Source organism: Trachurus japonicus, chromosome 13 (genome assembly GCF_045865225.1).
Source record: "Trachurus japonicus isolate A0001 chromosome 13, Traja_1.0".
NCBI classification, from domain to species: Eukaryota; Metazoa; Chordata; class Actinopteri; order Carangiformes; family Carangidae; genus Trachurus; species Trachurus japonicus.
In genome coordinates, this window is record NC_140919.1 from 38398331 (window position 1) to 38413978 (window position 15648).

Below are 15648 nucleotides of genomic sequence, written 5' to 3' on the forward strand. Positions count from 1 at the left end.
AAATGTTTATTGCAGCTTCAGTACATTTAGAGTATGACTTCAGTAGGCTATATATTTAGAGTTTGGCGTCTAGGTTCCGGCTCTTCACTCCCTGAACAGGATTCCATCAAATATACATGGTGCTGATAAAGACATATGGAAACTGGAGTGAAGGTGGGGCTGAAACAATATGCAGTTAGGAAAAGTACGCAGTGCATCAGTGTCACTGGAAGCAAAGAGCGCCCCAAATTGCGAGGGTGCATGACTGAGTGATGCTTGTCACGTTGAGTAAAGCTAATTTTTCGAGCATCCTGCCCAAACTAGCTTGCAGGCTTCACGCCATGAGATACCATGAAAAATCTTCACAGCTATATCACCTCTACATCTTGCTGTTGTTTCCGTGCACTCTGCAGTTTGACAGCTTTATATAAAGACATCATCTGCTCGTTAGTGTCAGAAGCAGAAGAATAATAAGGTAATATTAGACCTCCACACCCACAGTGCAATAATTGGATTTTGATTACGCTGCATGAGGTGATTGTTCTTTGTTCATTTTTGTCCCTTGTATTCCATAGTTTTCAAGAAGGTTAAAATTGTGTCCAGCATGTTCTCTACTCCTGTATGCACAAGTTTCATGTTCATGTTCAATTATGTTTTTGTGTGGACCTGTGGAATGACAAAATTGCATTTTTGTGAACCATTCTTTTATTAACAGTTGGTACTGTACATATACAATATGCCATTACAATGAAATCACAACTAATTACAAACTGAGCAAATGGTATTTTAACAGTGACAGTAATAAGGTTTCAGTTATTTCAGTCAGAGATTTCTTCTGCTCTTACTGGTTAAAAGACGAGAGGCTCTTTTAATCCATGCAGAAATCAGGATGTAGCCTATTATCACCATTGCCGTCAAATCTGATCCAATCACACCTACAAAGACTTAATGCAACAAATTGATTGATGGATTCTTGATAAATAACTAAGGATGGCTCCAAATCAAGTTGCAAGGGTTGTTACAATGAATGAACATTGTGTCTAGCCTCTTTAACAATTGACCACCCTTTCAAAGAATAAATGTACTGCACACCCTTTCAGAGGGAGCACCAGGGCAAAGAATCTAATTGATGCAGTTTCAAGGTTCTCTTCAAGAGAAAAACCAGGACAACTTGGCTGCTGAGCAACAAACAGAAAAGCAATCTGATGTTAAAAGGTGACAGTTGACATCAGTACCATTGAAGCTGGGGCTTATAACCTTGTGCTAAAGCCACAGTGAGTGGTTTAATTCCTCCTTGTACACTGACTGAATAAATCTAGTTTTCAATCTCGAGAATTAATGCATGTAAGTCACATTAGCCAGTTCTCTGGTGAGTCATGTAACAGGATCATGTTAAAAAATAGACTTGATAGCCAAAGTGGCTAAAAAGACTCAATGGGAGTGGTGTCATCAGTGATGATTCAGGGTGACTTTGTGTTCATGCTCTGAATACTAAATTGATCATCGCTATCAATCTTATTACAGAGTCAAAGCAAATAGATTTTATTCATCAGGTAACACCGTTATGTATTTGGTACTAATTACATTTCACAAATAGCAGCTGTGTTGTACATATTGGTATATTTTACCCAGGTCCACACAAACAGTGTACACACCACACGAACAGGATCCAAAGATCAATGACACACAAAGTTCAACCGTGGAGCTAAATCACAGTGAATAAATAATATATGATGATACAAAAATAGCAAAATGTACATCAACATTACAAATCTGATATAATATAATAACTCATACAGTAATTCCCAATCTTACCTAATCAAGGCTGCAAGAAACCCTGTGTGCCATGTTTGATGAACAGCTATCATTCACGGACCACATCTGCTACTTTGCAGTCAACAATTTCAGAAAAACCAGGCCTTAACTGATGCAGTACATCACCCAACTCTGGGTCCAGGCCATGTACCTCCTGCCACAACCCTAACTGCTTTTGGAAGGCCTCCCTTCACACACAGTGGAATCTTTAAAGAGGGTCAAGAACACGGCAGCATCTGATACAGTACATCAACTCTACTGCTGCTACTTTTTGACCTGGCAACTTACCTGAAACAAATTCAAAACACTAATACCTCTGGGTCTCTGCCCATCTATTTGAACTCACTGCATTCCTGCAAGGAAGGTAATGTCTGGCTCCGGTGTTCCTGCACAACAAGGCAATCTCAGTCCAGGCTATGAGTTACCAATTGCTATCAGAGCAATGGTATCCCCTTTTATCCCCATCTATCTATAATAATCTCTTCAAAACTCATCCTTTTCCACAAGTACCTCCTTTCCTAAGACCTTCCTCTTCTTTACCTGATCTCCTTGCACTCAACAGATGTGATACTTGATACTTACACCAAGGTCTCCTACTGTAATGGAGCTTCAATATTGTCCCTCACTTGTAAATTGCTTTAGATAAAAGCCTCTGCCAAATGGGTAAGTGTAAGTGTAATACGATGATACAGTATGTAATACAAGAGAGGCATAGTTAAAGATAAGAGTAAGATTTTGAAGCAAATACATTCAGTAGCAGGGGCAAAATAAAACAATCACATTGCATCTTTTGCACATGTCCTCTTCACGGTCTGTAGTCCATGTCTGCTGAGAAGAATTTATTATTACACTGTAAGTCAGCTTTCTGAAACCAAAGTGTTTATTGTCCAAATATAATGAGGCCCTGTAACCAGTGTATCCACCCCTGGTCTTAGCCTCCAGCATAAGTCTGCTACAGAACCTCCACGCCTACGGGTCTGTTCATGCCTCTGCTGACCTTTTCAAAGCTGCAGGATCTGCTTCGTGTCTGTGCCCGCAGCTTGGCCACCCAAGAAAAACACAGGGATCCCAATGGATGGCATAATCCTCTTCATTATAATGCCAAACCAGTCTGGTATAGATCTGTGTATTTGTTTGTCAGAAGTGTTCTTATTTAGCACTGTCTCTGGTGACATGGTACAAGTGAGAACTGAATGTGTGGAAGAACAGTGAAAAACTGTGGATAAATCTGTTTTAAATGTATGTGGAAAAGCTGTAATTTTCAGTAACATCAGTGCTAGGGCTGCGGGTAGGTAAAGGGTGGGGACCTGTATGTCAGCAACTGATGAAGCAGAGGTGTCGTAGCAGACACAGTTTGAAATCAGCTCCTGGACGTCGATCTGTCAACCATTGCCCTCTGACTTTTGCGACAAGGACAGAGGTAGCCTCTCAGGTGCATGCGTACCTTGCTATGCAGGGAGGCATAGATGAAAGGGTTGTAACATGCAGAGCTCATGGCCACTAAATGGCAGCAGACTTGTAAGACGTTTATGTAGCGCTTCCCTATGATGTGGAAGTCTGGGTCCAGGTCCAGCAACAGGTTGAGGATCTGCATACAGGATTAGGGTTTGTTAGTCATACAACAATAACATAAAACAATAGAACATTTATGTTGAATACTAATACTGCATTACTTTATCTGTAATGTACTCAGCCATAAAACATAATAGTCAGAGACCCTTGTTGCCAAATTTCAACATGCAAGCTACTGTTGATAACATTTCACCACTTGCAAATGTATCAGTTTGTGCCAAAACTGCTTTTTTGAAATGGGTTATGGGTCTGTGCAAATCCACTTCTTCCATTAATAGAATGATTAAATTCAAATCTGGTAGCCTTTTGTATGGCTCATTGTGGATGCAATGATAGTTTTGTAAACACAATAACCTGATAATGAGCTTCTATGGTTAATGGTGTATAATATCTAACCATCTCAAAGACAGTTAAAGCTTCACTCACTCCACAGCTGTCAAGTTCATAATTTGCTACCAGGCATTTATAAAAGAATCTAAGCTTAGTTTACCTCCTGAGCCAATTAAAGATCTTCCTTTAGTTCTGCTTAACGCTAACACAGTCTGGGACTCACCTGCAGAGGCAGCCAACACAGGGCGAAGGCGAGCACAGACGCCACCAGCAGAGAGAAGGTCTTCTTCCTCCTTTGGCTCCAGCGCTGCTGACTGTTTGACTGCTCCCCAGGCACCGAGTAACGTTTCAGGCTGACAGTGATGGCACAATAGGATATGCTGACTGACAGCAGCGGGATCATATAGGACGCTATCAGTATGAAGCAGGAATAGAGCAGCCGCAGATTGCTGCTGCTTGGCCAGAATTCCTCACACACCACCAAGTTGATGCCGTTTGGGCGCAGGTCTAGGTAACGTGTGTAGAGGGATGGAGGTGCAGCCAGGGCCAGAGATAAAAGCCATACACCCAGAGTCACTGCACCACAGCCCCACACAGAGATCCTTCTCCGCACTGGGTGAGCTGATACAGAAAGGAAAAGAAGTACAGACATCAACAATGCATGGAAAGTGTGACTTATGGTCCATTCAGATGTATTAAGCATAGCTAAGATTTTGTTTGTAAAAAAATTAAATAACACTTCACTCTACTTGTCTCAGCCCCCCTAGGTTTGGTCTAAAAGACTTATCAACTAGAGAAATGTTTTTTAATGTTCACCATATGGTGCCTTACAAAAGCATTTTCAACTCTTGCAGAGAGTGGGGGGTTCCAAATAAGCTTCTACCAAGAGTGACCATGAATCATTTAAAATAATATTACTGAAATTCCCTCACCTACAACAACATAGCGGTCCACAGCGATGGCAGTGAGTGACAGCACCGATGCAAACACTGTGGCACATTGCAGCAAGGGGACCAGGTGGCATAGGGGTCTCCCAAAAGCCCAGCCATGGCTGTCAAAGGCATAGGATGCAGTCAGTGGTACACAACTCAAACACATCAGCAGGTCTCCTGCTGCTAAGTTACCGATGAAAAAGTTGGTGGCATTGTGGAGTTTCTTGTCAGCCAAGATACAGGCCAACAAGAAGGAGTTTCCAACACCAGCCACGGCCACTAAAAGGCAGTAGAGAGGTAGGAAGAGGGGTCTGAAACGCAGAAGAAGCTCCATGCCTATGAACACGTCCAGGGGGTCACTGTGGTTCAGTCCTTGGTTTTTGCTGTCGTCCAGAACTCCTCCTTGTCCTGATTCATGGCTGGTGTTGTCAGTCATACTGAAATCCTCATCAGTGAAAAAATCCATGTCTCTGCAGGCTAACCTAAAAGTGAGAGATAGCACTGTCAATAATGCAACATAACAACATAACAAAAATGCAACATTTTAATGTATCACTTGTCAACCACGTATCACAAATTTATTCTTATTCCAGTTGACATTTCAACCAGCAAATACGATGATGATAAAAAATTGCAAAAGGGAAAAAAAAGTGCAGCAACAAAAATATGAGTGAATGACTGTCCGATGTTGCACTACCTGCTAATCAGATAAGAATAACTGGCCCTTTAAATATTTTCTGAAAAAAAAAAAAAATGTTGGATTTGTGGGGGAAAACAAAAAGTTGATAAGAGTATAGGTTTAGTGTGTCTCTCCTCTACATGTCTAAAATGTGTTGATGTCAACTCTTTTTTCAATGTGTTCTAACCCTGACATGCAGCCATTATTAACTTCATACAAAGGACATGCAGCCCAGACTTTTACCTACTGTATTGAGGTTTACCGATGGTTAAGTTGACACCTTTAAAAGTATGCCACATAAGTTCCTGTTTGTACTGCACAAGTGGATATAGAATTACAGAAGTGTACTGCAAAACCTGTTTTACTGAGTAATTTATTTTGGGGGTTTTTCTGAGTAATTACATTTTTCTTTTAAGTTTTTCAGGGTAATTTATTTTTTATGGAGCCCCTTAGGGGACATGGGGGGAAAAAGCCAATAAATAAATAAATAAAAATCCGGCACAATAAAAAAAATTATAAAGCCAGGGGGAAAACTGCAGAGGCTTGACCACAGTACCACAACTAACTTAGTACAGCGACTGACGGCTCAATGACAGCAGCCGGAGTGTGTATGTCTTTAGAGTGTGAAGGTGATTTTCTGAAGTGGTGCCAACTGTGATCAATTGCCTTATTGTATCTTGTGATACAACATAGGCCTACATGTCTATGGATATTCTCATTCATCCAGGTCATCGTTCTTTTTTGGGCAAATTGAATCGTAGGCAACTGGACTTGTATTTGTCTGGGAAGACAGTTGCCTACGATTCAATTTGCCCCCAAAAAATGGTCCGATCGGATCATATGAGTTTCGCTTTTACCACGCACTGCTGTCATGCATGCGCGCTTCTCTCTGTGTGTGTGTGTGTGAATGCCAATAACAGAGAAAGAGCGCTATGCGGAGATCAATGAACGGAACGATATTGCGTTGGTCAAGCCAATAGCCGAAAAATCTATTTGTGGCGGACTGAATGAACGTATGGGAAACACTGTTGATTGCCATAATTTTCCAGAGAGAGGTAATTTCACAATTTTCCAGCATAACATTTGGGAAGGCTTAGCTGAGCTAGGTGAGCTGTTTGTCTTTTTCCAGCGAGGGAGACCACCGGAGCGTCTCACCGCAAGAGCAGCCTGCTTGACGATTTTACACCGTGCGGTGGAGGTCGCAGACCTGCTTGGGGATCTCGGAGCGGACCCACTAATCTTCGCAGCAGGCAGCAGATCAGACACAGGACAGGCAAGATCAGACTGGAGCGGAGGAAAATCCTTGACGCTCAGGATGTCATATCTGTTGTCTAATTTGATCTTGGATGGCAGCAAAAGTATTGGACTGGACCCTTTTTGTTTTTTTCCATGTACTATGGACCATTGTTCTTGGCTGGGTGCTCTGCACTGCTTGCTCTGAACCTCGGTTTAGGGCTTAAGGTTTAAAGTGGCCTCAGCTGTTTTAGATGCCCATTTTGTATGGAGGTTATTTTCTATCATAAATCAAGAGCATATTATGTTGATTTGAGAGCATTACTTTTTGATTTGACGTTCAGAAAACTCTGCTCTCATATTCAAATTTACTCTGCTCGCGCTCAAACTATGTGCTCGATGTTTAAACCTGTGCTCTCGGATTCAAAGTTGCCCTGCTCGTGCTCAAACTTTGCTTTCGCATTCAAGTTTACCCTGCTCGTGCTCAAACTGTGTGCTCGCACTTGGTCACAGCTGCCTGCACAGAGTGTTTCCTCTTGCGCGGAAGAAAGTCCTGCTCTCGGATCTCTGCTCTGCTCACGGATTTTCTGTCAACTGTCAACCAATAGAAGACCGGCTACTGTTGACCAATCAGATCATCCCTACTTCTATGCTTCTTTGTGGGTGCGTTCACTGTAATTCAAGGAGCGTCACATACGGGCGGGCACTCTTTCTACCGGGTTTATCTATTTCCGCCCCACAGGCTGTTAAATGTGGCGGCTCCCTTTATGTTTTGACAACTTTTGGAATAAAATATCAGTTAATTAATACACGAGCGCCCGTGCTTTTCATTACAATAGGTAGCTATATAAACATAAACTAGCAGTAGTAGCGGATGGGTGCCTTATGTATGTTTTTTTTTTTTATCCACGTTCATCGGTATATATGTTTTATAGTCTAAATGCCAAAAGGCACTTGTAAGTGCTGTGATGGTACAGTGGTTAAGGCAGATGACAGTAGCTCATTTTGTTGATCATGGGACCGCTGGTTCGAATCCCGGCCCTGCCGGCACCCTCATGTTATGCTATTTGATTTTTATGATTTTTTTTTTTTTTCATTGAAACGCTTAACAAGAGATGGTGGGTTACCATGCATGATTAAAAACATGATGAAATGAAAATTAAAAAAATATGCCATGATGATAATAATTTTTTAATTTTCATTTCATCATGTTTTTAATCACGCATGGTAACCCACCATCTCTTGTTAAGCGTTTCAATGAAAAAAAAAAAAATCATAAAAATCAAATAGCATAACATGAGGGTGCCGGCAGGGCCGGGATTCGAACCAGCGGTCCCATGATCAACAAAAAGAGCTACTGTCATCTGCCTTAACCACTGTACCATCACAGCACTTACACATGCCTCTTGGCATTTAGACTATAAAACATATATACCGATGAACGTGGATAAAAAAAAAAAACATACATAAGGCACCCATCCGCTACTACTGCTAGTTTATGTTTATATAGCTACCTATTGTAATGAAAAGCACGGGCGCTCGTGTATTAATTAACTGATATTTTATTCCAAAAGTTGTCAAAACATAAAGGGAGCCGCCACATTTAACAGCCTGTGGGGCGGAAATAGATAAACCCGGTAGAAAGAGTGCCCGCCCGTATGTGACGCTCCTTGAATTACAGTGAACGCACCCACAAAGAAGCATAGAAGTAGGGATGATCTGATTGGTCAACAGTAGCCGGTCTTCTATTGGTTGACAGTTGACAGAAAATCCGTGAGCAGAGCAGAGATCCGAGAGCAGGACTTTCCTCCGCGCAAGAGGAAACACTCTGCGCAGGCAGCTGTGACCAAGTGCGAGCACACAGTTTGAGCACGAGCAGGGCAAACTTGAATGCGAAAGCAAAGTTTGAGCACGAGCAGGGCAACTTTGAATCCGAGAGCACAGGTTTAAACATCGAGCACATAGTTTGAGCGCGAGCAGAGTAAATTTGAATATGAGAGCAGAGTTTTCTGAACGTCAAATCAAAAAGTAATGCTCTCAAATCAACATAACATGCTCTTGATTTATGATAGAAAATAACCTCCATAATTTTGGCTTGGCCCCCACCAGCAACCACGGGTCCTGATGGAGATGCGGAGTAGAAGTTGAAGGGGCCAGCCTAGATGCAGCAGTGATGGATGAGACATTCCGGAGCTCAGGGGGGGAGACTGTCTGCCCAGCTGGAGCCGGGGCAGCTGGGCTGGAGTCAGCGGTGGTCGTGGAGCCGACAGGTGGTGCACTGAGCTCTGGGACAGTGGAGTCCATATCTGCAGAGATTCCTGGTGGACCGGCGCCAATTGCTATCACGGTGTCGATGAGAGCTTCTTCAACCCTGATCCAGTACAGGTTGGAGATCCGCCACTCCAGCTCCACTATCTTAGACTTGTGGAGGCAGCTGCTACAGTCATGTGGAGAGGTGAGTGGACCCATTGGAAGCAGATGAGAAAAAGGGAAAAAACAAACTCCGGCAGCAACGGTGTACTGTTGTGTGTGATCAGTAGGGTTTGTTTACACGGAGAAGCTAGTTGTCAGTAGCTTTTAGCAGTTGGTCATAGGGCCAGTAGATAGAAAGAAACTTGCGCGCGGGGATCCCTTTTTGTGTAGGGTTTTGACCGGCAGAAAGCGGCACTTACTGGCACGGGCCCAGGACAGTGGGCCCGTTGAGGTGTCAGGGAGAGCTGGATTAGCTGCAGTCACACCGGCGTCTGGTAAACTTGCCCGAGCAAGCGTCAGAAAGTATCCTCAGTAGTAGCACTTTCCGTTCAAATCATTTTCTATGTTTTATCCAACGTGAATGAACGTCCAATAATCCTTAGAAATCCACTCTGGACGCCAAAAAAAGCACCGGTAGGCTAACTACTGGTGGGGAACCCAGTGAGCTGCAGTCAGTGTCTGCTGACGGGAAGTGAATGGTTTCAGTCCAGTCCAGTCCGGAAGATACTGAATCATCAGTAAGTTGTCACAACAACAGTTTTATATTTTGGTTCAACCTGAAGAAAAAGATCTCTGCACACTGTGTCCAAGTGTGCGGAGATCTTTTTCTTCAGTTTGGACACTTTTGATACCTCCAGCACCTTGGCAGAGAGCCAGCCGGGTGAAGTGGCAGCCCCCTTTTTGCATATTTTGGTTCAACAACATCAAGACTGCAGTTCTCCAGAGTAGGAGTGTACCTGGATCACAGAGCAGGTATTCTGTCCTTCTACAGTGTCTCTGACGTGACTATTCCCTCTGCCTCTACATGCTTGAGGAGCCAAGTTCTCCAGTTGGTGCCTTGAGAGGAAAGGACAGAGTGATGCTGCTTGCCCACAGATGGTGCAGGGCAGGGCCTGCAAAGGTGTGCCAGGTGCGAAAACCCATCGTATTTTGTATAGCCAATCCTTGCAATAGTTGACAAACAAATAAACAACCCACCTACACCTCAACTCCTATTGATGTTGAAACAGTTTCTGCTAGACCACCAAGTCTTGCCAATGAACTTTTGCATGTTACTCTGAAACATCGCAGAGTGAGTCTCTTAGATTAACTGGCTGCCCAATTCAAGGATGAAGCAATGATGACCTACTCTGTGAAATACAGCTTCATTGATAAATGATGGGGCAGATGCTGATAGTGTGTCCAGGCATGCATACGCTGCCTTCTGAACAGATCTCCTGGACTGTGCTGCAGAAGGTGTCAGATGTGAGGGTGCCATCACTATGGCAAGAAGAGGATTGGAAGTCTGTTGGCAGGATATTGGCCGAGGGACTGAGGGACCATGGGTATTTTCCATTTCGGCTGGTACAAGCCTTCACAGCAGCAGGCATATTTGGTGAACACCCTGTTTTCCTGATTTACTGTTTGACTCCCTGATGTTGTATCTTAGTAAGTCTGAGCGTGATCTCATGTCCTCTGCTTTGCAAGAGGCTTCTTGACCTTATGGATTGTATGGGAGTAAGAACAGCACCAACACAAGATAACTTGAGAGCAAGCAAATGATCCATCACCCAAAATATGTACTGTTCCATGCTTTTCACACTTTAAGTACTTTGAGTTTATACTGCTGATTTTACTTTACTTACTACAGTAAGGTTTTGAATATAGCCTCCATGGAGTGAGCTCTTTTCACAGTATGATATTAATACCACACTGAAACTAACCTACTATACATGGTGGTACTACTGCTTTTTGTGATGTAAAACATCTGAATACTATAAACACTAAGCAGGTGTCACTGTATTTTTCTGACATATATGGCACTATGGAAAAAGAACCACTTAAACATATTACAGTGCTCACCTCTGTTATTTCAAGACATGTGAATTGTATGAGACTTTTGCCAAGGAAGTCACCAGGAAAGTAGTCGGACTCTTTGAAATCTTGAAACACGTTCATCCAGAGCTGTGCATGTTAAAACCCCCCACCAGTTCTCTATCGTCTAGTTGTGATTGCTTGATCCATACAGATAACATCTGTTCGAAACGTCTGCTCTAGGTCAGATCGAATTCAGGGAAGCAGTCCCATTCCTTGACTTTTCATCAATAAAGTATTGAGCAATTATCTTGGGATCTGTTTGTAGAGTAAGCATGTAGCCATATCACGATTCGCGAAAACCTGTCTATTGCACCACTGATGCAGATCCCATAAAGTTTGAGTTTATCATATGAATCTACATGCCACAAAAGGTTTCGGCCTGGATTCTGGTACATACGATGCCAAAGGTGATTCCAGCGCCTCAGCTGCACACCATGCGGATCCAATTTTTTCAGCAGTCTAGTCACCATGTACTGTAGCCAGCCTGAATGCATTTCAAATGCATCATCTTGTATCCATGGAGCATGCCATATCATATCAGCATCAGACAAGACATAAGGTCTCAGGAAAACCTCTCTCAGATGTCACACTAAACTGAAAAAAAAGTTTTAAAAAAAGTCATTGGACCAAAAGGCATCAAAAAAAAAAGTCGACAGACTAAATGGCCTCAGGAAAAAAGTCATCACAGTAAACGACATCAGAAAAAAAGTAGTCAGACTCAGAAGATAAGTTGTCAGACTAAACGGCATCAGAAAAATTAGTCTCATATAAATACAGACTGTTTTTGTTTCTTCAGACTTTCCTACTACTAGAACCACCAAGACGGTCTCAAATTGCTTTGTTTACATTAAAACAGGTCTCTCAGTCAGTGACTTTTCCTAAATATATGTTTGATGGTTTCTTGGTTTCTGAACATTTATCGCCTACCTTGAACCGCCATAGTGGTTATATAGGCTAGGTGACCATTGTGTCCAGCTGTGGTCACAGCAAATATTACAATGCTTCCATTTCGTGGTTTTTGCGGGTCTATTTTCCTATATTTATTTTTTTATGCCGATCGGGAGAGAGAGAGAGAGCGTGCGACAGAGAGAAACCATGCATGTACCGGGACACCGGCAAAAACTGAAATGAGCTGGTTAGAAATGAAAAGAGAAAAATCACAGAATATATGATATGTCCGGGACACCCCTCAGGGCGTGAGGGAAGGAGGATCGGATGGTGGCTCAGGTAGCGATGAGCCTATGCCGATGAGGAATCTGTCACTGTAAGCTGCACAGCTGCAGCCTTAGCAGGTGCTCCATGCAGACACAGATGTGTGGTCTGTGGTCCTCTTACTCCAGTTACTGAATGACGGGAGGATGTCAGTGAAACAAACTCACAAATTAAGTGTGGGAACCAATTACGAAAACGTGCGCACAAATGAGTTAAAACGTGTGAAATAATTCAAACGTGAGAATGAATTAATAAGACATGCGCACAAAATAGTTCAAACCAGTGTTGTTTTCCTTAACGATGACGAAATATTTTCGTTGACGCCCCTTTTTTTCATGACGATAACGAGACGGTGACGAGATAAACATGGCTCTCTGATGACGAAAACATGACGAGACGTGTGTGAGTTTTCGTTGACGAGACGAGAACGGACGTAAATGTTAGTGGTAGGGCTGTGATCGCCTCTAAATTCCATATTATGGATTGTCATTACTCTAAGCTTCACATGATTTAGCAACGGCTCCGTCAAAGATAGAACAACGATGCTGACGAGCCGCGGTGCGCCCGCCGCCCGGTGCTTGTGATTAGAGCGGCAGAGAGCAGCAGGCAGTGATCAGCTGCTCCGGTGACCGTGGCGCTGGCGGGTGGTCAGACGTTCAAAATGCACGACATTTCTGCTTACTGTGCGTATAACCTGTCAATTAAAAATCAACAAGTATCTGCAACGCTGCTGCATCCCATCCTTGTGTGGTCACGCCCACCACCTGGCATGCAGCGCACATTCTGCTCAACACACCTGCCATCACTCGACCAGAAGATATATGGACGTATTTTAAATATAATCCAGCAGAAAAAAAACTGAATGCACCAGGCTACTGTTACCACTTTATCTGTGTGTAGGCTAATGCATAATCCTTAGACCATAAGCCATTGGGTGGAAACATTATGTGTAAAACCATTCCTTTATTGAATTAATTTGTTAAAAGACTTTTTTTTTTTTTTTTACTAAAACTAGACGAAAACCTTGTTGAGTTTTCGTCGACTAAAACTAGACTAAAACTATCACATATAGAAATGACTAAAATTGACTAAAACTAATAAGTATTTTCGTCAAAAAGACTAAGACTAAGACTAAATCTAAAATGCCTGCCAAAAACAACACTGGTTCAAACATATTAATTAATTACTAAAACGTGCGAATGACATACTGTACTAAAACGTGTCCACGTTTTAAGTTTTTTTTCTCTCCTTGTCCACGTCCGGGCTCCGTAACTTAGAAATCCAAACCAAATTTACATACGTAAAAACAAAACAAAAAAGAAATTACATGGAAAAACAGAGGGAAAAAAATAAACAAACCCAAAAGGTTTTAAGTGAATGCAACACACTTTCGTGAACAGACAACGCCTAATTTTCTGATACTGAAGAAAACTTCAATACCACAGGCACCTTCTCCAGGCCGATTCGTTGCCTTGCTTGATGGACATAAGTAACATTGGAAGTAAGCCTAAAAACACGGATTCTGGTGTTCATGTTTGACTGAACTTATTATTATTACTTTGATAAGGATATTGTAACCCTTCTTATTATTATTTCTATCTTACTGTGTGCTCTGAGTTTGTGTGGAACCCTTCAGCTGGTGTTCAACTTCCTGCGGAGTGAATGGGCTGGTCAGGTGTGCTGTTTTGATCCAGATGAATAAAACTGCTCTGTCACTGGTGATTATGATCCTGCATGAACGAGGGAGAATGTCCCACTTCATCCTTTATTTTCATCCTAGCACAGTGGTCTGACTTATTCTGTCTTGTTTCAAGATACTGAATCTCATCAGTAGATATTTTATCTGAAACTCCTCTGGTGCAGACTTTGGAAAAAAATCTGTTGAGTTTGAAAAGAAATGACCTCTCATGAGAAATGACTTGAACTTGCACTGACTTGTCTAGAGAGCAAGATAATTATTTAAGATGATAGACATTTTTTGCAGGTCATTGCCTTGTGCTGTATCATGCATTAGAGATAGTGCACCCTGGTGAATTCTCCTTCAGAAATAGCTGTTAATCCTATTTCTGACAGTTGGATAGGCCCACAGCCATAAAACTCTCATGAAAAGGGCAAATTATTGCAGTCAACTCCCAAGACCTTAACTGATTTGGTCAGTAAGAATGTTACAGTAACTCAGCCCTTTTTCTCAAAACTTCAAATAGCAGAAACCTTGGTGTGACAAGTTCTACAGACATTTATGTGCCTGCACAATAAAAATGAAAATGTGCAGGTCCAGACTTTTCACGAACTGAAACACATTTTGAATCATGAGAAATACATTTAACAGAAGACCAATATGAGAAACACCTCTCTCTTGGGAAGTCTAAAGAAATAGTGCCACACCAAGAGCTTGTTGAATCCACAGACTGTGGTTGGATGAAGGAGATGAACCCAAGTTCCAGGATCTCTAAACTGTATGCTAACTTTACTACCTCTAGTGTAGAGCTGAATAATATGCAAATAAAATCATATTGGACCTATTTTAACAGATATTCCAATTATGGTGACAGTGGTAATGTTCAAATTTAATTTTCACAAAATAACAAAAACAAAAACCACTGTGATTTTGGTGGGATTTGTGCCCAACAAAGTTGTTTCCTCATGTAGGCTGGGGCATCACAGTGCTTCATTTCTCATGGTACATTTTTTAAGACAGTTTACCTCGATCAACAAACCACAGCCCCTGCGATTTGGATATTGCCCTTGGCCATGTTGTGATTTTGAAAAAACAGAAAGAAATCCTGCCCTTTACCCATAGACTAATGCTTCTCATACCTCAAATAGTTTGTATTATATATTTCTCACCTAAAGGATTTTTCAATTTTCTTCCTTTAAAGGTCTGTGTGGAAATGCATTTGAAAGTACTTGTTGACTGAGAAGTCCATTGAGATGGTGCAAGGTGCAGTTGTACCGGTTGGAAAGTAATTTTTTTGTGTGTTGTGTGAAAAAAGCACATGAACGCAGTGCTGTTTTAAAGCCAAAATGTTAATGTCAGATGCTGCTTCTTTCCACCAACTTCTGTAATTTTCTGTTCAGCTGGACACTGATTGTTTTCTGAAGTCTGTAAACAGATTCATGAGGAGCTGGAATGGCCCGCTGTATTTGTGAAGGACTAGATGTGACACAGGACCCTTGAAGTAATGTTTCACACTGATGTAGTATGTTCAGATTACAGTGGAAATGTGACTGATATTGGACTGGGGAGAGGTAGATCAAACTGTTGAAATGGTGTAATGGGAATTTCTGTTCTGCAAATTTTCTGATCTCCCCCCCTCACTTTATTTCCACTTCAGCTTGCTTCTCTGTGGTTTGTGATGAGGGAAACTACCTATTTTTCCAATCTGCTCTGAGAAAACAAGAGGAAACAGCACATGCACTATACTTAGGGACTTTTTTTTTTTTTTTTAAAGAATTCTTTCAGTAAACCAGTTTGAAAAGCAACACAGGCAGGTCCAGCTAGACACTGAGGGCCAGATCTCCTAAGATCCCAGATAACAGGCGCTAAATTGCGTGCTCCGAGTAAGA

The 15648-nt window shown here is 42.1% G+C and overlaps 1 protein-coding gene across 1 annotated transcript; it reads right to left on the minus strand.

Moving 5' to 3' along the window:
- Nucleotides 1–3101: 3101 nt before the first annotated feature.
- On the minus strand, nucleotides 3102–5105 carry LOC146976578 (prolactin-releasing peptide receptor). Its single transcript, XM_085794533.1, has 3 exons — nucleotides 4629–5105; nucleotides 3920–4317; nucleotides 3102–3382 (listed from the first exon to the last, which is right to left on the minus strand). The coding sequence occupies exons 1-3, from the start codon at nucleotides 5092–5094 to the stop codon at nucleotides 3155–3157; spliced, it is 1092 nt and encodes a 363-aa protein (XP_085650659.1). The 5' UTR covers nucleotides 5095–5105; the 3' UTR covers nucleotides 3102–3154.
- Between the last annotated feature and the right edge of the window lie 10543 nt (nucleotides 5106–15648).